At 35.3% G+C, this 26260-nt stretch overlaps 1 protein-coding gene across 3 annotated transcripts; it reads right to left on the bottom strand.

Annotated features, from left to right (window-relative positions):
• Window positions 1-11734: 11734 nt before the first annotated feature.
• LOC149782756 (BTB/POZ domain-containing protein 6-B-like) lies at window positions 11735-24932 on the bottom strand. Of its 3 annotated transcripts, XR_016414456.1 has the most exons (4): window positions 24825-24932; window positions 17059-17299; window positions 14977-16649; window positions 11735-14877 (listed from the first exon to the last, which is right to left on the bottom strand). XR_016414456.1 is itself a non-coding variant. In XM_089934248.1 (3 exons), the coding sequence occupies exons 1-3, from the start codon at window positions 24832-24834 to the stop codon at window positions 15377-15379; spliced, it is 1524 nt and encodes a 507-aa protein (XP_089790374.1). In that variant the 5' UTR covers window positions 24835-24932; the 3' UTR covers window positions 11735-15376. The 3 variants fall into 3 exon arrangements, 2 of the variants coding, with proteins under 2 accessions (XP_089790374.1, XP_089790375.1); XM_089934248.1 differs by having other exon boundaries at window positions 11735-16649; XM_089934249.1 differs by having other exon boundaries at window positions 11735-16649; window positions 17176-17299.
• Between the last annotated feature and the right edge of the window lie 1328 nt (window positions 24933-26260).

The following is a 26260-nucleotide window of genomic DNA, read 5'->3' as shown; positions in this document are numbered from 1 at the left end:
AGTATTTTTAATATCTTCAGCAAAACCCTCCCTAAATTTTGCAATCAGTCCAATATTTTCCTTTATTGGTTTAGACGCGAGTTCAGTACGAATTTGTCCAATACCTTCAAGTATTTATTCGCCGACGGGCGGAGGTTGAGCTGCAGCTATATTAGTTGGAAGATCTTGTAAAAGGTTTTTTGTTTTTTTTAGTTCTTCTAGCAATTTTTTCAGTCTGCTCGGCGGTTTGTTTTAGCACTGGAAGAATACCCTTTCTTCGTTCCTCTTCCTCCTTGATATCATCCTTAGGATCTCCCAGTAAAGCTCTTTCAGTGACCACCGCAGCTTTCTCAGTAGCTGTTGTAACGGGTTTAAATAATTCTTCTGCACCTGTCGCAAATTCAACTTGTGCTTGCTGCCGCGCTTGTAATTTTTGTCTTACAGAATCTCTCACAGGAAGACATTTTTTTATTGCTTCTAGTCGCTCTCGAGCTAGTCTAGCGGAATGTGCTTCTCCAATGTTGGCCATTATTGTTAACTTAAATTTTTAATTTACAGCAGCAGAGACGGCGACGACAGACAAACCCTGCCAGGATATTCTCACGCGGCAGACATAAAAACGTGGATGTGATTTATGTAACTCAACGATATACACAAATACCAAAAGTGATCAGAGATAACTGTAATATTCTTGCGGTGTTTAACGGAGTCGACACGCACACGTTAAGAAATATACATCAGACTTGGTCAGCGGCGATATGGATATAAATAAATTTAAACATTTCTTTAGTCGTGCTCAGTCCAAACCGCACGGATTTGTGTAACAATACATTTACATGACCCCAGGACAAGATATCGAGTTGGGTTAGATACAATTTTCAGCTAGAGAGCAGCAGAGAAGGGGCGACGACAGGCAAACCCTGCCAGGATATTCTCACGCGGTAGACACACAGACGTGATTTATGTAACACACAAATACCAAAAACGATCAGAGACGACAATAACAGCTGACAATTTTTAACACAGAGCAGCAGAGAGGGCTAAACATCCCCGAGTGTTTTCGCAAGATAGACCTTGTATTATCAGAAATAGTTGTATAGGTAGATATTTTCATGAGATAACCCTTCAAGTCAGCAGAGAAAGCATAATTTGTCATGTTTACTGACTGGAGGGTTTATTTTGTGAAAAGAATCACTCTATCTAAAATGTTCTCGATAGAAGGCTCTGTTAAGCGAAATAGTTTGTGGGATTCGCCCTCTCTGCTGCTCATGAATTTTCCATTCAGCTGTAAATGGCTGCTTGAAAGTGCCTAGATCTACTTTCCTTCTGGGTCCTTGTATCTTGCAATTTGACAACTACTGAACTGATTCTGTAGTTTGTCGTATGGCAAATGCTATGTCAGTTATTACACGTTTTAACTTTCCATTTATAAACTTGTTATATCACAAGTTACACAAATTGCACTTTCCAAAATCATGACTATAATGTAGCATCAAGAACGTCGCAAGTTAGAATCAAGGAAGTTAGCATAAAATAATGCCTCATTATGATAACAGATGACGCTGTGACACGTCAATTTCTTACAATATGAATACTCCCCTGACCCTAGCAACAAGAGGTTATACCACTTTACGGCATGTTTGGGCGTATTGCTGATGTCTTAGAGTATTAACATTAGGAAGAGAGGTGGCCTGCAAGTATCACAAAACAAATTAAACGTATCAAATTGTATACTATTAGATGTCTTTACACAACGTTATATTTCAGCTGACCCTTCCCACTCCATTTTATTTGAACATTGTATGATTTTGTCTGTTTAATTTGCAGCTGCAGCACGGTGGCAGAATAGGGTAGCCGCTTACAAGCAAGATTTAAGGCCCTAATTTGTTTATATATTCTCATTTACAATGTTATCAGTTTAGAGCATATTTATTATTTTAGAGTACAGTGCAAATTCTGCTTTTTGTAGCAGTAAAGACCTCATAAGGTTTGAGCAAATTGCAGATAATAGCACCTAGAGGCCATGCTTTCATTTTTTTATTCACGAGAGAGCGAGAGTACATTACGAGATGAGGATTCTGTTTATTCTCTCAACCCTATGTAATTAAATTTTACTGTATATATATATATATATATATATATATATATATATATATATATATATATATATATATATAACAAGAAGTAAGGTAAATAGTCAAATTATACAGAATTCTTCTATATGTATGGCATGGATGATTTTGCAATAGCCAGCAATTACTGTCACTAGTTGTCTGAGACAAGTATGTCATATATCCAATTTCATTTTAAATCTCCAATCAATTCCAATACAAGAGCAAGAGGCAATGACTTGAAAAAAAGGACATCACATACAAAGCATATATGCTACATAATTATGAACTTATTTCATTATATAAGAAAAGAAATTCTAAGAGTATGAAATATATTTTCTATTGTAAACATAAAGAACACTTCCATACAATTATGAAATACTTTAGTTTGACAGATATCAAACGGGGAACTACATTTTGTTCATTATTTAAAACCATATTCATCGATATATGAAGCGATATTTATAGTACAGACAAGATGACTGTTTGCATGGTACCTCACTTATAAAACACCAGACTCCTTTGGTAGCAATTATAAAAATATAATATATTGAATATAAATAACATTGCTACCGCTAACAGTAACCAGCTCAATTTGATGGTATTATTACTGCTACAATACAGTACTAAAAGTCTAAAAGTACTTGATACGTTTGGATATGAAATTAATGTAGTAGATTAAAAGATTAATGCCAAGTTTTAAATGTATCTTTCAGAGATGTGATTGCTTTTTGTTAGAAGAAAAAGACCCCCCCCCACATAATTTTCGAAAACACTTGTAAAGTTGTTAAGGCTAGGCACAGCTCAGGCTGTTGTAGCATCCATTCCCCCCCCCAAACATCTTCATTTGTCTGTGATTTTATCATTATTTTACTCTGTTTAAAATATAAGTTAATATTGTCATGACACAACAAATATCAGCACAATACAACTATGCAGTAAAACAAAATAAATAAATAAAAACAATATACAGTCCTATGTTCAACTTTTCATAGGAAATATAAGAGGAAAAAAGGTTTAATTTAAACCGGCATTCATAAAAACGATATTGTTAGATAAATTAGTCTGAAACAAAAATTATCATTGAGGTAGGCAATTATAAGGAACAAATACTTGGATTGTCTTGTTACGTTGTTCCTATAGATTTATTTGCCAATCTTTTTAGTTTTTGATTTTCACACGAATAAAACATGAATGAACACAAGCATTTCACACAATCTGACTTTTGGATTGGACATACACTCATCATTGCAAATTCTGAGGAATTAAAACTGTAAATTCTGGATTGGCCAAGACACATTACCATTTGTGTACCACATACATTTGTAAAGTATGACTCAAGAACAGTCAGGTTATATTCCCTAGTGTCTGTTTCAAGAATTAATCCCAAAAACATTCTATTACCAGATCTGAATTCAATATATATATATATATATATATATATATATATATATATATATATATATATATATATATATTGTACAAAACTGCTTACTTTTTGATGAATTTATTTTGTGGGCAATAAAAACAAGTTGTTTGCACTTGCTATAAGCAAACAACCTTGAAAAGGATTATATTTTATTTGCTAATTTGTTATTTCGGATACTTTGACCTTCACAAAACTATTATATTTATGAACCTGAGATGAAATTGAAAATTTGGCCTCTTATCCCTAATGTATGTGCCTTGAAACAATGGATAAGGTAAATTCCATAATTTAAATGTCTTAATCACTCAGCAGAGAGAGAGAGAGAGAGAGAGAGAGAGAGAGAGAGAGTCACATAAGTAAGTTAGTTTCTTTACAGAATAATAGAAACCACTAGCCAATTTCTGACAGCAGTTGTAAGATATCTGAGTAAAAAGTAGCATATACTTTATAAGCATGCAAGTCATTTTAATGTGAGTTATAGGCCCCCAAGTATTATTCCTCAGAGAAGACTCAAGACTGGGTTTTAGAAATTAAAGCCACACAGGTACCAGTTTGTTAGTTTGTGAAAAATGGGGTCATTATGAGAAAATGGAGATGCCTGATGGACCTGCTGACGATGAGTGGTCAGTGAGCAATCAAATGCATAGTTTAGCCCATACAACTCCATAAGCTGGTCATTTTGGTGTCAATAAGACTTATCACAAGATCTTGAATCATTGTTATTTGCCGAAAATTAAAAGTGATGTTTATAAGTACCATAGATCTTGTCACAATTGTCAAATGGTAGGAAATCCCAATCAGATGATATCTAAGGCACATATGCAACCTATTCCTGCATTTGACCATTTGACAAGCAATTTAACAGAAAAATGGTAGACTGTCAGTTCTTTACCTAATTCCAAGTCAAGCAACTAATACTTGTTGACCATAATGTGTGCGTCCTCAAGATTTCCATTGTCTATTCCTTTGAAGAATATTAAAGCAAAAACTGTTCTAAAAGGTTAGGCAATGTTTTAACACTTGTTTGTCACACCAAATCTGTCCCGCAAATTTTATGTTTGATTATTTCCAACAACTTATGCAACTTATCCAAGAGTTTAATTTTTCTATCTGTCACCCTGAAAGTAATGGGGATAGCTCAAGACTGTCCGGAAACACTCTCACCTACCCAGGATACATGTATATTGAATCAAACCTTAAAGAGGACAGTAAAATCCTGCATTGTTTAATTATCGAGTAAGATCAGGAGAGTTTTTTCCCCCATACTGGTCCTTATCACCAAATGAAAGACCCTAAAACAGCAAAAGACTGTCCCAAAACATCCTCAGCTACCCAGGATACATGTAGGCAATTAAATAGAATAAAACCAAATAAAAAGATAGCGATCTGTAAAATTCTACCCTTTGTAGTTATCGAGTAAGATCAGTAGAGTTTATTCTTTTGTTGATACTTGCTGAAGACTGTCCCAAAACACACTCATCAGCCCAGGATACATGTATACAATTACAATGACTTAATGAAATATGCAGTTCTGGTGCACTCTCTCTCTCTATCTCTCTCTCTCTCTTTCTTTGATCATAGATAGTTCACTAAACTACTTTCATATTGCAAAGAGCAGCACAATTAACAAGTCAGAATCATGCACCACTACATTCATATTTAAAAAATTCTTAAAGTTTTTTCTAAAATCTTTAATGTGACAAAGAGCAGCTGAATAATTAGAACCCAAAGGTGCTATATTTAAATTTTTAAAATTCTTGAACCAAATTATTAATTTTAATTGGTTTGATAATGGTAAGAATGACAATAAATAAAAGTAAAATCTCATGTAACATCTTTTGTCTCTGATCATTTCCACTTTTAGAGAAAAATGTTTTAAAGGATGCAAACCCGTTTTAAAGCTTTTGTTTAAATTTTTTTATAAATACATTCAAAGATTGAGGTTCTGTACATTAAAAATGTTATGTTAATCTTTAGCATGTCATTATGACAACAGATGGCGAAACGAGTTGGAAAACAATGACGATACTGATAAAACTTAGTATTTACATTGCTGCAAGGCCAAATCTGTTTCAAAACAGCAGTTGGAATGATGTAATTGTAAAGTTTATAAACAGAATATCCAAAACTTGTAATACCTAACGAAGCGTTTGTCATACGACAAACTACAAAATCAATTCAGTAGTTGGCAAAATGCAAGATACAATGACGCAAAAGGAAAGTAGATCAAAAAACATGCAAACAGCCATTTACAGCTTGGATCAATGAAAAATGAAAAATTCATGACTAGAATTATGAATGTAGCACTTGCAAGCAGTCATTTACAATAATGCAGAAGGAAAGTAGCACTTACAAACTGCCACGTCTAATTTGCATCAATGAAAATACAATATACATTGATAGAATTATGAAAGTAGCACTTGCAAGCAACCATTTACAATAATGCATGCATCAAGGAAGATTAGGAAATACATGCATATAATTATGGCGGTAATCCCCTTCCATAAGGTTCGGTGCTTTAATTTAAATGCAGTGTACATATCTCTTCTTGTACATTACATGATATAGTTGTCTTTGATTTTCGTTATTGGTACGCAATGATGACCAGATGCACTAAGTGTAAAACCTTTAAGGTCGCAGAGGACACTCACGAGACGGATATCTGGTTTACCAAATGTACTTTATCTTAACCTTGCACTGCCACTGCAAGCACAAGTTGGTTTTAATAGACCTGGTCCACGGTTATGAGGAAAATATTCAAAAGTAGAGACCAATGCTCGAGATCGAAAACCTAAGATGTCGAAACCCTAAATCTTTATTCCAACACTGACTATAGTGGCGAAAGATCTTGCCTTCCCCGTCTAAGATTTCCGCACGAATGGAGCAGAATGAATATGATAGTATGGATCAGATCCTTTAGCTACATTTTCATTCACTGATAAAACTCTGACGATAGGTTTAATCCCAGAAAACAAGTCGCAGATGTTGCCTTCGGCGTATTTTGGCTCTCGCCTTTCTTGCCGCTTTGCAACTACTGACATACAAACTCAGCAGAAATTTTTATTCCAAACGTTTTCAACCGGAAAATATCTACACAGTAGTCGAATAAAGGAAGAGGTAGCCCACTTTCTCCTCTCTAAGCCTCCAAATAAGCGATAACGAATCTGATCTCTTTTGTTAAGCTTGAGCAATGAATGGGAGATTTGAGTTGTTTTAAAGGATGACCTTACATCATTCATACAGCCACAAAGATTTTTGTCCTCCTCTATTATGACGGATATCCATTCCAGCCCCGAGGTAGAGTTAATTTTACTGAATTAGATCCAAACATTGCTCAGCATTCCGACGTTTGAAATAAATGAACTTTCAAGGTTTTATTCACAACCATTTCCAGTTGCCCTACATTAACGAAATGCTTAAGCCTGTGATCGAACTGAACCGGTTAAACAAATCTACAGCCGCGTTTAGATTAAGGATGGAAACGGTATCGTCTGTATGATTGTCCATAAAGAGGAATCAGTTTGCGATCATTTCACGCTTAATAAACTCATATGTTTGTATTCGGATTCATCAGTCGTAACTGAAGTTTCTTTTCTTTGCAATCCAAAGGACCGTGAATAAGTCGTGGGCACTTCCTTTCGAATTGAATATCAGTGCGCGGGCCTTCAACTTCATTGTTACACACTTCAGATCAACCTCGATAACAGTAACTCTGGCGTATCTGCACTACGTCTTAAAGACATGCGTGATAGATTCGATTCTGAATCAAGTTATGAACAATTTTATATTCTTTCCACTTTAGGCTGGATTTGCCTGCGAATGGGAAAAGGTCAACTCTCTATACTTTCCATCCATCTTCATGAAGGATGTAGATCCGCGAGGGAGTTTCTGCTGTCTTTCGGACTCCAAAAATATGACGCGGATCTTGATCTGAGCCAGCTCTGTATTCACCCTCAACAAATGCATCTCTCAGTCCTTATCCGGGTGCTTTGATCGCCTTATGCTGATTTCAGCTGTTATAGACATCTGCATGTATCAACTGCATAATAGACCAGACCCCAGTTGAATAGTTCATTGAGTACAAACGCCAGATACCCACGGCTTATGTGCTCCGTTTCACTACCGTAAGCTGCAAGCTGAGTCGAAGTTGAGGGGCATTCCAAAAAATCTCCTGGAAATGAATGTCACTGTGCAAGCAAGGTATATACCGGGCAGGTTTAATGTCCCAGCTGACTCCTCGACAACAAGAAGTGAGACGTTATACATCGACCGGTCTTTCCTTCAATCTCTAATCGCTTTTGGTGTCATCCAATGATCGATCTTTGCAAGACCAGATGCATACTACAAGGTCTAATGCAGTGTATACTTTTTCATCCAGATGGAATTTTATTTGGGGACATGTTTTCCTTCAAACAGTTCTGATTCCAAGAGCAATTCAGAATAAGGATCTGAACTGCAAAGTGGTTCTGACCGCCTCGCTGAGTTGGGACAAGTTCTGGATCAACGATCTACTTATCACACATCAGACATTCCCAGAAAGATCCAAACGGTTCCCAACCTGCTCAAACATCTGTGATCTCTGGTTGAACATGCATATCCAGGCACACTTCTCCACGGCGGATTCATACGAGATCAGCCATACATGGAAATGAGTTCATCCTTTCATATGTGGAACGGATTTCATGCTAAAGAAGGTTCTCTACTTTCAGAGCTTTCAAAGGACAATTGCCAGGTTTTAAACGCTCATGCATAGACACCAACATTGTTACACTGCATTCTTTGATTCCTCAACTGGCTATTCTCTTTTTCAGGCTCTTCATGAAGAAATCGTCATCGATTGCGATTAAATGTCAACCACTCATGATTTTCGATACCTTAAGATATCAAGAGAGAATGTATATGGCCATAAGATGAATTTCTTTGATCTTTGGGCTAACGTGGTTCTCATTGTTCCAGAAAAGGAACCATTAATCGGAACTCACATGGCAAAATTCCTCTTAGTTCGAATATTTGACTAAACAATCTCTTAAGCAAGCTACTATGGTACGAGACATGCTTCTAGATAGAATTGGCCTAAACTTACTGGGGCAAGTGAACTGCATATAGATGCTATACATGTCCAATTATTCTTTGTATAGGACTTCACGGTAATCATGTGTCGATAATTAGACGCCCTTGGCTGTGCTGTCTCCCGTTAGGAGAGTAATTCCATTCTTCACACAGAAATCCATACAGTAGCTTTCTACAAATGATGATCACGGTAAAAGTTGTCCGCTCCTGTATTTCCAACTTTTCTTAAGTATTCATTCTCTCGCGCAAATTATGGTTCTCCACGAATATTTACCCAATCACATTAAGATCAAGCTCCCATCATTCCAAAATCTCAACACTTCTGCTAATGCGACGATTATTGCAGATTTGGCAATCAAACTTAATCTGAAGAACATCTAATGCACAACAATACCATTGTAGCAAAGGGAATTCCGTCTTTCAGTTTTCTATTGTAATTACATCATTTATCAGGATAATGAAACTCTAAGAAAGCACTACCTAGGCACAATAAGATGTCGACTAAAAACCTTCTGAACACTCATCAGAGTCCTCAAAAAGAAGAACTGACATTCATGCCCAATTTCATGCACGCGGGCGAATGATTTTCAATAAATGGATAAAAATGACGAGTACGCATTGAAAGTATGAAAGCATAAGGAGGCAATTTTGAAAGAGCACGTTCTAAGTACATACCGTAATAGTTGAATCGTGTTATTAACCTTAGTTGACTCAAGCGTGATTGCCCACCGTTATGAGAGCGCGCACTTGCGTCCGACCACCTGATATAACAGGGACTGACCTGGATTCAGCAAGCGTAGGAAGGCCATAGAGGCAGCACCCCAAAAACAGACCGGTGGGGCTCCATGGAACAGAAATCTCAGCCGACATCATTTACGTGGAGCGAGAAAGACACAGGGGAAGGTAAGGATACCTGATCAGAAAGAAAAAGATCGTGAGTTATTGCCGTAACAATCAAGACCATGTTGTTAAAATGCCGTCCGACAACGATAAACGCGGTAACTCCGGATACTGTTAGGATGCGACAGTGGAGTTGACCAACACAATATGTTGCTATGGTTATTGGGGAAAGGGTCACCGTGTTTTTTATGATACTGGCTGTAATTTCCCGGCCTTGGTAGACACTAAATACGTGAAGCCTGTGAATTATACAGGTGAGACGGTTGAAGTCCAGGTTGCTAACCCGACGAAAGATTTGCTCCGGGGCGTTCATCTCGACATAGACTCGCCGTATGTGAAAGTCGAATTCTAGTTTGTTTGTCGGGGTTGTGTCACAATGTAATATTAGGGAGTAGGTATGTGTGGCCACGACGAAAGTTATTATATATTGAAGGACTGGCTGACGTGAGGCGCAGTCGTGAAATAACCAGACATGACAAAGAACATTGTCTTACTCACAGACGCTTCTGACAGGTCTGGGGGCAGTATTCTTGCAAGAATATGATACGAATTTAGTTCCGTTTGCATATAGTAGTAAGAAATTGTCGACTGCAGAAAGCAATTGTTCAGTGTCTAAGAGAGAATGCTTGGCAATTATTTTTGGAATATCTAAATTCCAACGCTATTTGTATTGACGAAAATTTATTTTGGAAACCGACCACCAAATATTTACATATTTAGCACACGCTAGGTTGACAAATAGATGTTTCATGAGATGGTAATTTTTTTCAACAGTACTTGGTCCAGGTGAGGTATAGTAAGGGTAGCTTGAACGTAAGGAACGACTGTTTAAGTATACTGGGTGAGTGTTACGTGAAAGGTTCACTTGAGGATGTATAGACGGTGATTTGGAACACATCTCCAAAATTTGGAGAAGGTGTATGTAACATAGTGAAATTTGCACATGTCATTGGTCGCATATCGCGATTTTAAATTGTTTTATGTGATTTTGCACGGAATTAAATCCGTGGCATTTTTAAGGTATTTGAATGCATCTAGCGGAAACTTGATTATTAATGAGGTTCTGTTGGATAGATATGTCGTGCGAAACTGGAGAAAGGGTGAAGAATGGGTTTTGTTTGTCAAAATGCTAAGGTTTGAAATGTTGCAGAAACAGCGTTTGTGATAGCTGAAATATTTGTTACAATTTGAAACTTTGCAGAGATTGATATATTAAGAAGAACAGGAAGGAAAAAGTTTCCCAACCTGGAAGGGCATGTGTTAAAAATGGCGGTTAAATAAACATGAGTACTGATCGAGTAAGTTAATCGTTTGGGTGTGTTTCCCAGGCAAAGTCTCTGGTTTTATAAATGAATGTACCACAAAAAGGCTGTCCATATTTTGCGCAAGGCGAAACGTTTTGTCTATCGGGTGGGTGGGGGTGGAGCCTTGTTAAGATTGTCCAAGGTTAAGTCTAAAGTCTATGAGCACGCGTAACCAGGGGTATAAGGAGACAGTTCTGCTAACGATAGAAGAACGAGCTTCATGGCAAAAATGGTACTGTTTTGTAATTTCATACATACATTTTTTTATACGAGTCTTAAGATAAGTATTTTAATTGATTTGTCTTAAATGATACATGAATCATGCATGATAAGAATTATTATCAGGTTTGTATGATTTTCTATAAACGAATTTCAAGTTATCAATAAAGCAGTTGTGCTAAGATGTGAATGTTGTTTGATCTGTGCGTTAAAGTAATTCTTTTATCCTATGAATCGTTTGTATTAACGTTTGATCAGCATGGCGGGATATACTGTTTATCTATTGTCCAGACGTATGTATGCATATGTCAGACATTTCGTTCAAGATACTGAATAATAGTTCACACTGCAGGGGCTATATTGTCATTAAGTGAGAGCAGACTAGGACACGAACATGGGCACAAATAATATGTTTAGAAATTTAACATAATAGGTTGTTTAGATTGTTTTAAAAATTGTTGAATATCAGGGAAACAACTAGAGTGCTTTTGTGTCGCAGTCTCTCTGGAACTGGCCGAATCACACCTTGATTGCTTTGTGATGCTACAAAAAGTCAAGATGCTGACTTTAATAAATATATTATTTTCTATTAAAGTTTAAATGTCTTTTAAACAATTCAGTACAAGTAACATTCTTTTCCAGGAAAAGTGAAAGTGTTTTAAGGACCAACATAGGATGCAATAACAGATGATTGTTTCAATTAGTATAGTCATACCAAATAAAAAAAACAACACTTTATTGCCTGAAATTATATTCTTGGAATACATTTTTCTTTCAAACCTCTGTGGAAAATATGACAAAAATCTGATATTGTGACACACATACCAAGGTACTGTTAGGATCTATTGTCTGACACTATATAACAGAAACATGTAAAACCAACATTTTAAGTAAAAGTGAGAAGAAAAAAAAAACAAGTTATATTCCTAAAATACAACGTTAAAATTCAAAAGACACAGAATTGTGAGTTAAATCTGATATATATTTAATAATATATCAGAAGTCCTAACGACAGAATATTTAGAATGAATTCCAGTAATCTTGAATGTTCTGATATGCCACAATGATGTAATCCAGAATGGCTTTGAATGAATTCTCAATAATCCCAAAATAGTGTTTAAGTTTTAAGAAACGTCACTCAGCACTTTGTAATTCCAATGAATAATTTAAATAAATAATTATTCTAGATTTATATCTGAACACACCTATACGTGATTCCAGAGATTAATCATAAAACATAATGACTTTTTAAATTATCAATTATCTATATATACATATTTCACTTGACCTGTGACGCAATAGATTGTTCTGGAATTCTCAAACTTCCGATGGAAAATTTCATTTAAAGGACATTCTAAGGTCGTAAACAAGGTTAGGACTTTAACTCAAATTTGAGTATATATATCTTAGAATACATGATAATAGTTAGGTAGGCAAAAAGTATACCGTCAATCACGGACAGAGTTTAAGGAAGCATATAATATAAATTAAATATACATAACCCCACCTGAACTACAGATTCAAAGTACAGGCTATAAGTCCAGCAACTAAGCTTTGGCGATGAAATACAAAATAATTCTTGTTTAACAATTACTAAAAGTTAGTAAGGAAAGCCAAACCGAACTTGACTGGGTAAAACACAAATGCCATATATAATCTAACAGCATGTCGATAATAATGAAAAACTAAAATTGCAAAGTCTCCATATGTTTACAAATCACAAAAAGTATTAGCGATACATTGAAAACGTAGATAATATTGTCACAACGATCTAATTTGTGAATATATATATACAGTCATTTAGTCTTTCTCAGGACTTCAGTTTGTAAATGTTTCATGATTTGTTGTACCCGCCTTCTTGCTATGACGAACCAGGGGTTTAGAATAGGCCAGCTACGCGCTCCTGCATTTCGTAGAAGGCGACTGTTAGAGGCAGGAGCCGAGGTGACTCAGTCGCAAGCGCGCAAGACTAGCGACAGTATGAAATTGTTACCGTGTTGTGCCCTTCGGCAAGGTACTTTAATTTACTTGCTTAGCAATAAATAACCTACTTATGTTGCTGTGTCGAAGATACAGAACTAATCTGTTCGCCTTTTTGGATAATGTATTCTCACAGTCTTTTGGGGCGATAGGAAATAATACAAAATTCCTACTACAATAAAATTAGTGAACATTTATGCAACAGTATCCATCATGATTAACTAAATTATTTACTCAAATTGAGAACACAAGATCATTCTACACGCTTTAAACATACTTTAGTGATTCAATAATTTCTGTAGCAAACTGAATACGTGTCCAGCAAAGCAACGTTCACCCGCCTATAACATTGCCATTATGTCTGCTGAAAGTCAAAACCTTTAGCTTAAGCTCTGCAATTAATGGGTAGGACGTCAAACATTAGCTGCATAAAGCCACCGTCTGACAATCAATGATCAAACAAAACTGTATGACTAAAATCGACCTTAGTACACATATTATGCTAATACAACATACCATTGAAATAATGATTAACATAATGTCAATAAATACAAATATACACAAAACTAATATTTGGCATTGGAAATAATTTTACAAATATATGCAATTCGGACCCTGATGTGAAACTATTGTAATGTTTAGATATAATCTTTGCTACAGTCACACAATATGCACCGAGGGCGTTAAAGCAGAAAAAGAAGAAATTATAAAGAAAAAACAGTCACTATGTCGACAAATATGGCAAGCATTATGACCTCTGAACTTTAAACCACATAAATTGTAGGATTTGTATTACCCTTAAGCATATGTCATCCGCAAAGTCTGGAAAAGGAGCTTACGAAGAAAATATGTTTTCTGAGAGACATTTTGTCCTTGACCTTTGACATTTATACATCAAAGTCATATTCCGTACTCAACGTGCAATCCCTCCGCAAACATTATTCAAGGTAAGTGGTCTAGGACTTAAGGCATTATCGAAGACCAATTTTTCTGCTTTTGATCACAGTGACATTGACCTTTGCCCTTTCGACCCGAAATTCGTATTTAGTTCCTAGGTCTTTCACAGATATTAATGAAGGTATATGGTCGATAACTAAAATATGTGTGCAGAAAGCATTTTACCTCTCTCAGTCGCAGTGACTTTGGCCATTAATATTTTGATTGAAACATATATAGGGCTTCTTTATTACCCGAAGTGCAAGTCATCTACAACATGTGGTCTAGGTCGGTGATGCATTACTAACCGTTTGTCTTCTCTCCGTCATTTTGACCATGTCTCTAACCTTTGACCATTAAATCGACGGATTCTTTATTGTGCAAAGTGCAAGCCATTCACAAAGGTTGGTAACTGTAGATGGTGGGGAACTTATGTTATGTTGCAGAAACCAATTTATTCTTTCAAGTCACAGTTCCGTTCCACATTGATCTTTCGCCTTCTTTCTCGAACTTATTGAAGGTTTTTCTTACCAGCGTGTGAAATTGCCTTCAAACCGCCGGTCCAATGCCATTTCATTTCGCTGCAGACTGGAGCAAAAACGAACAGCAAGTCCAGTTGGATTTTTAGGTACATCGTGTAAATTTAATTTATAAATTCAATATTTTATAATATTAAGAGAAATTCTGCTGGAACTTATCTTTCCACAGACTCAAATCCACATGGAACCTGACAAACAGAAAGACCATCCCCGTATGTGAAGGAATATTTGCGATGAGGTAAACTTCAGACCTAGCTCAATCATTAGTTTGCTGAGAGTGCCATCTGAATATCTGTTGTGCGATAGCTTATCGACTATCGCCTCGTGGAAGAGAGATCAAGTAGCTGACTCCCACAATGTTCGTTCTGATGTACGTATATCCGTGTGAAGGCAGATTTGAATTGAGAAACCTGAGGCGATAAACTATGGAATATATATTAAGAATTTTACATTATAAATGTAAAATTCTCAATACATAATCCATCGTTTAACGCCTCGGGTTTCTCAACTTGAAGTAGTGATGCAGTTGATAAAATTCAACAATTATATTAGATCGCAGGAAATAGGCAAGTAAATGTATAGCTCCAGACCTGAAAATACATCACACATGGGCGGCATATCACTATATATTTGTATATCATACGTTCTCCACCCCGTCCATGTAATACATCTTAATTCCCTATTTGACCTGAACTTTGTTATAAGTTACTTTTCTTAATTTGAAATGTAAAAGCAGAAATCAAGAAATGTCATATGTATTTTGTGCCTCGAACAGTCGATACGATCCAGTTGTTTTCCTTCTACTGGTCAAAGAGGTATGATATAATGATAATAATGTTTCAACACCTATGTGCCTAATTTGTATCATGAAGCAGCGATAGAACTGAGAATATTGGAAATTGTGATAGTCTATCGCCTTCTAGAAAGGATAAGGCCTGGAATCTGACCCCTCAAGACATTAGTGTCACTTGCTGACAATGAACTGTCTCTGAATTCAACAGATTGCCCATCTCCCAAGCTTACAGCTTTTTCACCATTCGTACCGGATATAATCGTGCCAGAGTTCGATGTTACAAGAGTTATGGTATACCAGTTCCTCTTCACAACAACCGGATCATCGAACAACACCTCTGGTAATTCCTTCTCCACTGTGAGCCTTGGACATTTCATCTGTATGATCATACGTTTGGATTCGTCAAGTAACTGTACTACAGTGTCTGATATAACTTCATTGGAAATGGAACTTTCTTGCCAGTATCCACAATTACGACAGCGTTGTCCACTTTGTCGACAATAATTACAAAAGTTCTCACTTTGACGTGGGTTTCCACATTGGTTGCAGTAATCTTGCAGAGTTAACTCTCCACAGTTAGGACAGTAAGTTTTGCTTTCGCTTACATCTCCACAGTTATTACAGTAATATTGTTTTTGTATTTCCAGGCCACAATTATTACAATTGATTTTCCTTTGCATTGCCCCATAAAGTATAATGCCATGCAGACGCACTTCCTTTGAACATCTGAATTCTATGGCGTGTAAAACTGAACCTGTAGAAGAAGCAGGACCATTGGTGGAAAACCTAATCACTCTTTGCATTTCTTGAAACCTTGGTTTTCTTGCATCTTGCATGTACTTTGTATCTTTAAAACTATCACTGCTGTGAAAAGTTCTGAAAATTGTTACTTTCTCGTCCGCAGTCAAAATGTTGTCTACAGCCACTTTATTCGCGAAATACTTTCCATCCATAACCGAAAATCTAATTAAACTCTTCATCCCACCCAAAACTTGCCTGATGTTTTCGGCACTTGGTTCGACATTTATCCGAGCACACTCAGTTTCTGCCCAATCCTTCATCACTTCATAAACCTCCTCTTCCTCTGCACATAGTTCGTCCTGTTTTATCACCATCTCCACGCACTCTGATGATAGCTTTCTGAATGATGAGTGTTTAAGAACAGAACTTCCATTGTCCATTATAAACTGAAGACATTTACTCTGAAGATCTTTCTCATCAAATACACGAGCTTGTTGTAGAATGTCACAGACATTATCAATACTTACTTCCTTTTTCAGCCAGTTGACACACCTGTCAACAAGGCTCGTAACAGCGTATTTCTTGGCAGCATATAGTAAAGCCAAAATGGAGTCCCCATCGGGCTCAAATGCCTCAAAGTACACGTACCTATAAAACAAAATTGCATAAAATCCTTATTAAAATTATTATAGGATTATTGCGACTTTAATCTTCATATTAGATTCAAAACGAGCCTTCATATTTGCCATCTTCATCAACCCCAAAGACTAAATAAATGCAGATTTGATTTCTGCATTTATACCAGTCATTGCTATTAAATAGATAAACATATCTAGGTAAAGCATAATAAATATTACACAGTAACCTACAAATAAATACAACATAAAAATACCAAAATCTAAGTAATGCTACATTCGTCTAACCTGCAGATGACAGTGCACTGTAGGACCATTTTATTCTAATTTGATCGTTAGGGTTGCTCATTAACTTTTATTTAGTGGACACATTTGCGTTAGGACAGTTTTCTTATAAAAATGAAAAATATTGTTTATCCTACCTAAGCAGCTGTTTAAAAACATCTGGCTCAATATCTGGTATGTTTATTGGTCCAGTTTCTTGGAGAGGTCCGCATAACATCGCGTAAAATACGGAACTACGGCTTACGAGGACATACTTGTGTACGTTTACTTCTTCCTTTTGCTTGCCAATATAGAATGTGACGTCACAGATCACTTGGTTCTCCAACATGTAGCGATTGCTGTTCAAAACATCTCGCTGTGCTTGCCAGTCAATATCAACTACAAAGAAGAGAAGATATTATTGAACTAATACACAGCCATCATAACACAGAGTATAACTATGAGATGTCTCAATCTCCAAATCGTCTTTAGTATCCATTGATATTACGGAACAGTCAAAAGAGAGTTTCCTGTCCTCAGAAAATTTCAGCAGGTCAGAAAGGAATTTGCTTAAAAAGATATCCTTGTATTGATTCAAAATGAAAACGTATTCATTTTTGCGAATATAAAATATTTTGCTGATATTAAAGGTCTCTTCGACTGTTCTTTAATGCCCACAAACATTAAAGATAATGCAGTCGACTTTTCATGAAAGTGTTGGTGAAAATCGGGCGCATCACAGTGCATATAATGTTTACATCAGCAATGATATCAAAGTTAACACTATTATTGGTTGTAATTCTGATTATTCGTTGAGTCAACCAACTAGACATTTTCCAAATCGGCAAGATTGGTCACTAGCCAAATATATTAAATAAGTTTGTATTTCCAGTATTGATATGTGTGGATTGGTCTCGGGGTACCAGGCAAGTTCGGCGTCGTGCGTGCTGTTTTGATCGTCAACACCCATCCATCTTACGTCAAAAATGCAATATTAACTGTATTGGCTGGGGCAGGTACTCAATTAATATTATAAACGGATCACGTAGCCATGAAATGACACGTCATCGCCCGTTTCATTGGATACATCTGAATCGCTGATGATAGCGACCGGCGTAATTAGTTTTACAAATCCTATGCATTTGTAAGGGCTGAAGTTTATACGACTTTTCTGTATATTTACTGTTGACGAAAAAGCAGATAGACGTCAATTGTTATTGTGCCATTTATTCGGATTATCTGAAATGGGAATCGAAACCGGAATTTGATATGAGGTTAGGTAATCAGGACCTTATTTGAGTAATTAAATGTTTGGCATTTTCAAAAGCCTGGTAACTATATGTATATGGTACTCAGTGCGTTGATTGATATTAACTATGTCTTAATAACTCTTCTTCATTCAGATAATCTTGCATGGAAGACTCCCATTCCAATATCCTTTAAGAAGAAGGAAGTTATTATTATTCTACATCTGTATTAATATCAGTAATATTCTATTTCGCAGAATCCAGAATTTCTTGCATATTTCTTTACTCGGTGGATGATCTTATTGTTATTGGGTAGTTACAAAATTTTACATTTATCGCATGTAATTATAAGTGAGGCTTTTTTGTGCTATTAAATATGGCTAAAAATCGGCAAGTATTAAAATGTAAAATCTCAGAATATCGAATCACGTTATTTATGCATCGTTTTAAAAGCTTGCATCTACAAATTTGTTTAATCTTATCTTATGTGACTATGTACGCTGGACATGACCTTGTCCAACATCAAGTTCATGTTCTAATAGAACTGAATCATTTCTTTTCAGTTATGTAAACAACTAAAACATAGCTAAAATATTCTCAGTCTTAATGGTTTAAATATTAGGATTATTATCTTTGCCTGCGTCAAGGGAATTGTGTTTGCCATGTTCACTATTATAACTATTTTGTTTCTAGTAAACATTTGGAACCTTCTAGAAAGACATTTTTCACAAGGTTATAGGCTTTTGTGGATAGAAAATGCTAATTGTAACCTAAGATCATGTAGAGGATTCTCTAATCTTGGTTTATTTCCTTCTAGAAATTAATTATTCATGCTGTATGATTTTAAGAGAATCAGTTGTATTATTGTAAAGTCAAGCAGTTTATTTGGGCTGAACTGTATTTATTGAAAGTATTTATACACTGAAAATACAAAATGGTTATCAAAAATAAAAATCTTGGAAACACAACCTTGAATATAAAGTGAAATTGCAAACAAGGATATAGTCTTGGATTGTATTTCGATTCAACAAGACACTGTTGGCACATCACCGTTACTCGTGCCACCACAGTTATCTCAACATTTTTCAGCGTTGGGTTTATTTGGGCTATAATTAAAGTTCATTCAGAATTTTAACCATTAGGACTTGAGTTGGTAATTCAGGGATTATTTGGGGTCTAATTTGTAACACCGTATGTTCCTATTTAAAGTTTCACTTTGTATTCTAGGGAAAAAATATTTGTTAAATGTTACAAAACTTATTGTTTCTCGCTCTTTTCTATTATTTATTTTAAGACCAGTGGTTCCCTGCCAGCACAAGCGAACACCTTCGTTATTTCATTTGTTGATGAATAGAATAATACTTTATTATTTTACAGCATGCTGACATTTTATACATCGTCATATTTTAATCCATAAGTTTTATGTAAATGGCTAGGATTGGGTGGGTTTGTCATTCTTATTTCTAGTCACGTATGTTTATGTTGTTTTTAGATATTATTTGAGAGAAAATATTTATTTGGATTATTCAGTGGAAATAGAAAGTGCTCATTGGACTATGGTAATAATCTGTGACTTATGTAAATTATTTAAAGGAGTTATGGGCAGCTATGTTATTAAACCCCAGGACTGTTGGCAGAGAAGTATACTTGTATATCTGAAACTTTTACTTAACATTTAATTTTTTGGGCATTAGTAAATGATTTTTTTCTGGATTCTTTTGGATTGATTTCATCCGTTCCTCTCAAGTTTTCAACTTTTTAACTTTGATAATTAATTAGTTTATTACGCTTCACAACACTTGTTGGTTTTGCTTATTTATATCGCCTAGTTTATGAGAATAGAATCATAACAGAAATTGGGGGCTCGTCCGGGATATATATTTCTTTAAAATATTTCAGTAAACTTTGTTTTTGAAATTTAAATTCATTTAGTTCCTTAATTTCTTTGTCTCTGGTCTTTTGATTTTCTCTGTACAAGCAACAAGCTTTCATAACGTCATCTAGGAAGCAACGTCTTGTTTCAGATCCGACCCATGAAGGGCTTGAATGTTAAGGATAGAAGAGTTGCTGGAGCTTGCTAACCGCTATTTGCTTTCGGACATAAAATCGTAGTTTGTAAGCCAGGACATTAAAAATGATTTTGTCGAGTTTTGGTGGAAAAGGACATTTTTTAACGGAAATGAGTTAGGGTTAATTTGCAAGTCCCTATGTAGCTCTGAAATGAAATTAAAATAATTGAAATTGAAAAACCAGACGCAAAGAAAATTTAAAAAACTTCAGCTTCAAGAAATGGAAATGAAAATCCAAATCCAAAATGATGAAAGAATAAGAGAAAGACATTTTTCAATTTAGAATGAAGAAAGAAAAAAAGATTATACGGAAATGCAAATACTAAACGATAAAGAGATGTAGATGAAATTGCAAATGCAAATAGGTGCAAATTTATTGCACATGCACGCAGAAGAAAGAGAAAGGGAAGACCGGAAAATGCAGACGCAAATGAACAAGATAGCAAGAGTGATGTAAAGAAATTACAAATACAAAACGAAGAAAGAGAGATGGAAATGTAGATGAAATTAAAAGACTTGGAACTGACAAACAACATTCACCTCAAGAAGTTCAGTTTCTGATGTTACTATACGTATTAAATTAGTCTCTCATTTTAAGGAAAGATACCTTGATCAATATGTTTCACATTTCAAAACATTAGCCAGATTTTAAATGGATAAGAGAGCACCGGACTTTATTTAATACAAAATGTAGTTATTGACAAAGCTTGTGAAGTATATACTTCGCTGTCAGAAAAAGCAAGTTCTGTTTATGATTTGGTCAATGTATGAATCTTGAAGGGATATGAGTAGGTATCTAAGGCATACTGACAATGGTTTAGGAATTGAAGAATAGACAATGGCAAAACCCTTGTTGAATTTGCGAGGAAAAAAGAAAAACTATTTGACAGGTGGTGTACATTTAAAAAGATTAATACAAATTATGACAGACGTAGACAACTTGAAGAGTTCGAGAACTGTGCTGATAATAACGTAAAGATTTACCCTGATGAACACCAGGTAGGCACTTTCGAAAACGATGCTCGTACAGCTGACGACATTTCCTTGACTCACAAAGTTTAATTTCTTAAAACGTTTTCCTCTCAATAGATGGTTAGAAGCGACCCCAGTTCTTAGCGAGTTCGCACAAATTCTGATCTGGCACAATGTATCTCTTTCGAAGTGCAATTACTGCAAGTAAATAGGCCATGTTTTCTGTGATTGCCTTATGTTAAACAATAAGCAAGAGAATAAAGACAGAGCTCTTCTAAATGGTCTTGTTTTTCTGAGGTAGAGGACATCGTTATGTATTGGAAACAATACATACGTGGGAACCAAACAAACCCCAGAATAATTTTATTATGGAGAATTATGGAGGACTTACGTCAAAAGGTTCTGAACCACTTATTACTGACGTGGCCAATCACGTTCCTATTAAAATATTAAGGGTCATAGGATCTTCTCAGACTATTTTATTATCAAGTATTTCTCTATCTATGAGAAAAATTCTAATGAAAGTGTTCTTGTTCAGGTAATAGAGTGCGCCTTTATTCAAATTCCACTCCATAATGTTAAGTTATCATCAGGCATAGTTTCAGGTCCAGTGACTATCGGATCTGTTAATATTTTGCCCATTGAGTGTGTTCGTTTATTATTGGACAATGACTTAGCTGGAGATAAGGTTGTGGTTAATCAACTTTTTAACTAGCAAGCCTTGTTTGAATCAAAAGGTTGATCCTATTGAAAATAAAATCTCTGATTTCATACTCAGGTCGTGAGATCTCCTGTTTGTTTCAGGGGGCTACTTGCAAAGTTGGTTCCGCAGAGGTACCAACTTTATAAAATAAAATGGGATCCTTATGAGAAAATGAAGACCACCTGAGGTACCCGCTGGTGAAGAGTGGTTAGTTCGCTTTTAATTAGTTGTTTCTAAGTAGTTTAGACTGAACAATTTTACTGTAGCCCATAAAACTAATTTGGTCGGTAATTTAGGGCTCAGTAAGACTTATCACAAGATCGTACATCATTTTTGTTGGAGATAAATTGAAAGCGACGTTTCCAAATATTTAGATCTTTTGCTATTTGTCAAATGTTCGGTTTAAGTTCTTTTGAACAACCTTTTGGACATATTGTCCATGAGCCATTGGAGTTGTTGAACGAAAAGTTCTTTCATCAGAGGATTCAAAGGTGAATCTTCCTTATTATGTCTTTGATTGTGAAGTGGTAACAAATATTCTTAAGCGTACTTTTAAAATTAAGGCAAGTAAAAACTATCAGGAAATATTCATCCTGGCGTTATAGTCCTGTCCCTCTTGCTTGTAGCTCAAGATCATTTTCAAGATATATATTTTGACCTTCATAAAGTTAAAACGAAGTGATTTAAATAATAGTAACCCTCCTGAGAGGCGGAAAGAGAAACAATTTTGTCACAAGCCATGTAAATATATTTAAGGAATATGTTGAGCTAGATGACACTGTATATCATTTAGTAAAATGATGACGTAAAACCGGATTGTAGTGACACAAGCCCCTTTCTTTCATCAATGAAATGAAAAATAAAATAAGGCGGAGTTTGATGTAGCAAGAATATAACATCGACATCAGCGTCTTCTAGGGAAAAAATGTAACTGCAGATGCTCTTTCACGAATACAAGAGTTCTATATTTATTTATTGTTTTTTACATTTTTGTACATTCATTATGCATCTTCCTGTGTAATATTATTATTATTATTATTATTATTATTATTATTATTATTATTATTATTATTATTTTTATTATTATTATTATTATCATTCTTCTTTTTCTTCTTCTTCTTCTTCTTATTATTATTATTATGTTTGATTAATATGGAAAAAGAAAGCCTTACTGCATCAATATTTACATACAAGTTCTGAAAATGGTATTCATGACTTTAAATTGTGGCGATTATCTTTAGTTGAAATATCTTACGTGCATATGCTCTTTTTCAACATATTAAGAATGTAAAATTGCATAGGATCTAAATAAATGCTCACTTTCGTTTTTATCGCTGCTAATAATAAAATTATTAGTAAATATGTTGACATGTTTCGGACTGATTCCAGCAGAACAGGTCGGTCAGGTGGGTTCTTATGAGAACTAAGTTATTTCCCGTTGGGTAGGTTAGATCATGTGTGTTGTTTTGCGATTTTGAAGATTTGCAATTTGTCACGTAGAAGTAATGGCAATATGCTAGTTTTAGCCTTTCACCGGTATACAAGTAGTTAGGACTGGGCAGATTTCTCATTTTTATTTCTTGTGTTCTTGTTGTAACATCAAGTCTGCGGACGTATTTTATTGTTGCATTTGGAAATGATTTGAGAGGAAACACTTAGTTTGATTATTCAGTGGAAACAGAAAGTGTTCTTTGGAGTATAATATACTTATGGGACTAATGTAAACTATTCAAGGGAATTTTGGAAAATGCCATCTTTATACGCCAGAACTGTTGGCGGACCAATATATATTCGAGGGTTTGGAAAGTATACAGAACATTTCCTTCACTGTCAGTTCCTCTTCAATTTTCTTTTTCTGAACTTTTATAACTAAAGAGTTTGTTAAATTGTACATTGACTTTCTTTATGTTACTTAGTTTATGACCATAGAGTCATACAAATATATAAATTCTTACGCAATATTCGTCAGGGGATCCCATAATACTGTCATGTTATGTGCGTTTCATACAACACTTTGCTGATACTAAGTTCATATTCATATTTGATTTGGCGAGTCTAACTTTTTCAGCTAATAAATGTGATGTAGTTCATTGTCTTTGATAAATTCCGAATGATTCCAGAGATTTCCGTAAGATTGGGAGTTACATCACTTGAAACCACTTGCACAGATTTAAACCGCTTGGACATTTGTTTTTAATATTTTGAGACAAATTAAAAGTAGACATTGCGGCGGGTGGGTTTTAATACTATACATGCACATACATATACTGAGGTTTGATTAGTTTCTAATGAGAACCATTGGCATTGTTTTAAGTTACACTTGATAGCTGCCTGTATCTAACAAAGTTGAACAAAAACAGGACTTTGGATCTCAAGTTTATATAGGATTATAATGGGATTTTCTGGGATCATGACTGGTGGCTTGTCTTCAGAGGACAGCGGATTAAAGGAAGCCTGTTCACTGAGGTTTCAGTGTACATAACACAATGAAAAGTGACTTGTCGTTAAGATGGACGTACCATACTGAATGAGATAATGAAGTAACAAGCATATAGTCAAGTTAAATAGTTAAATTAATATAATGAGATTGCCAAAGTAACCTATAAATAGCAGTGCCACGTGGAAAATAAGTGTAAAAAGTAGATCTGAACCGTTCACTTTGTTTCGCATGGTAACTTTTTTGCATCATGGCCTATGCGGAAATCCACTACTTTCGATTTCGATAAGGTAGCATGATATTCGTATAACGTCACCAAAACAGTTTAAGGATAGACATTCTACTGTCAAATCAATGTTTGTAATTTTTGAACACCTATTTCATTTTAAAAATGAGAACATGTCAAATGTTTCATTTTCATACTTCATTATAAAGCCCGTCCGTCTGTGCTATCTTCCAGCATTCAACAGACCCACTCGTAATATGAAACACTTACCCGCTGCCATTGTGATCGCTCAATTGAAATGTTGAGGCGTGTTTGATTCAAGGAATCTGAATAACATGTTGTCTTCTGGTCGTATGCTTACATCCAGTCACCAACTCTGAAAGTTGATTTACATATTCGCTTAGACTGCTTCTCGGGCAGTTTGACGAAATCGACTAAATAAAAAAGAATATTGCATGTAATGGCTGGTTAATTTTGACGGAATACCGCCATTCTACATCAGATTTCAATAAATACCTTTGGCAACGTTATGGAGATATGCTAATCTTATAGCGGAGTACTCTGATATCGCGGATTTTAATGTTTGCGATTGGCAAGTAAGTAAACAAAAACACTGACTTTCAAGATATTATATATGTTTATTTGTTGAATATTGTTCTGTACTAAATGCATTTAAATTTCAGTTTAAATCAGATGAATGCGGGAAACATTCGCTAAAACGACGCCATGTAGATTCCAGGTTATGCAAGGAGAGTTACTCTGATATCGTGGTAATACTAAAAACATATTTCGTTGATGGCTTATAATAGTCATATTGTTTAAATGAACTTGAAATATGGATGCTACTTCTATGGCACTCATTCTGCCGTCTGCCTCGTTCAAAAGAAACGTATCAGACAAATAAATAAAGTATCTGAAACCCCTTGTGACGTCCATACCTCACACTTTGGCTTACTTGCTACCATATATTCGATCTGTTGGAATTTAGTAGATACGGTAATCATGTTATGGAGCTCTTGCATAACATCACTGGACATTATCAGACGGCAAAGTAGTTAACATATTTCTTCCAGTGATTTTTGAAAGATATAGATTCTATTTGAAAACATGTGGTACGGCCATTAATTGGTATTCATGGGTGAAACTAGTAACTTATGGTCACATAGTGTATATAAGATAAGTACGTGACAGGTGGCGCTATGCTGAATATATACCGAAACCTTCTAAAACCATAGATATGGTAAGAAGCTACCATAAATAGTGTCTTAATAAATATATGTACATTAGTATGTTACAGAGAAACATTCCCATTCACAATCAGAAAACATCATAAAAGATACGAGTAGTGGTATCTGATATAGATTTATATGGATTCATAGAGTTAACAAGAAACACAGTTCTAGAAGTCGTTTTTGGAAATTAAATATTCGCCTATAATTTACATGATAAGCTGTACAATGTATCCTCTATGGCTCAGGGAAACCACTCGTCTTTTCTTCTTGACCGGGTAAATATTGGCTGAGCCAAGTAAGGCGTTACTACTGGGCCGAGTAGGTGTAGATTGTCATCGTGAAAGTGAATCTGAATACATTTGTTTATATCTTGAACAATTGCAGAAGTGTAATATTGCTTAACATTTAGCATGCGTCAGTTGCAAATAACATATGCCTAATTTGCATAATTGTTGTCTAGCTAGAACAGGTTGC

Source organism: Sinohyriopsis cumingii, chromosome 15 (assembly GCF_028554795.1).
Source record: "Sinohyriopsis cumingii isolate HCF-2022 chromosome 15, ASM2855479v2, whole genome shotgun sequence".
NCBI classification, from domain to species: Eukaryota; Metazoa; Mollusca; class Bivalvia; order Unionida; family Unionidae; genus Sinohyriopsis; species Sinohyriopsis cumingii.
The sequence above is the reverse complement of the archived record's forward strand: the minus strand, read 5'-3'. Positions and strand labels throughout refer to the sequence as shown.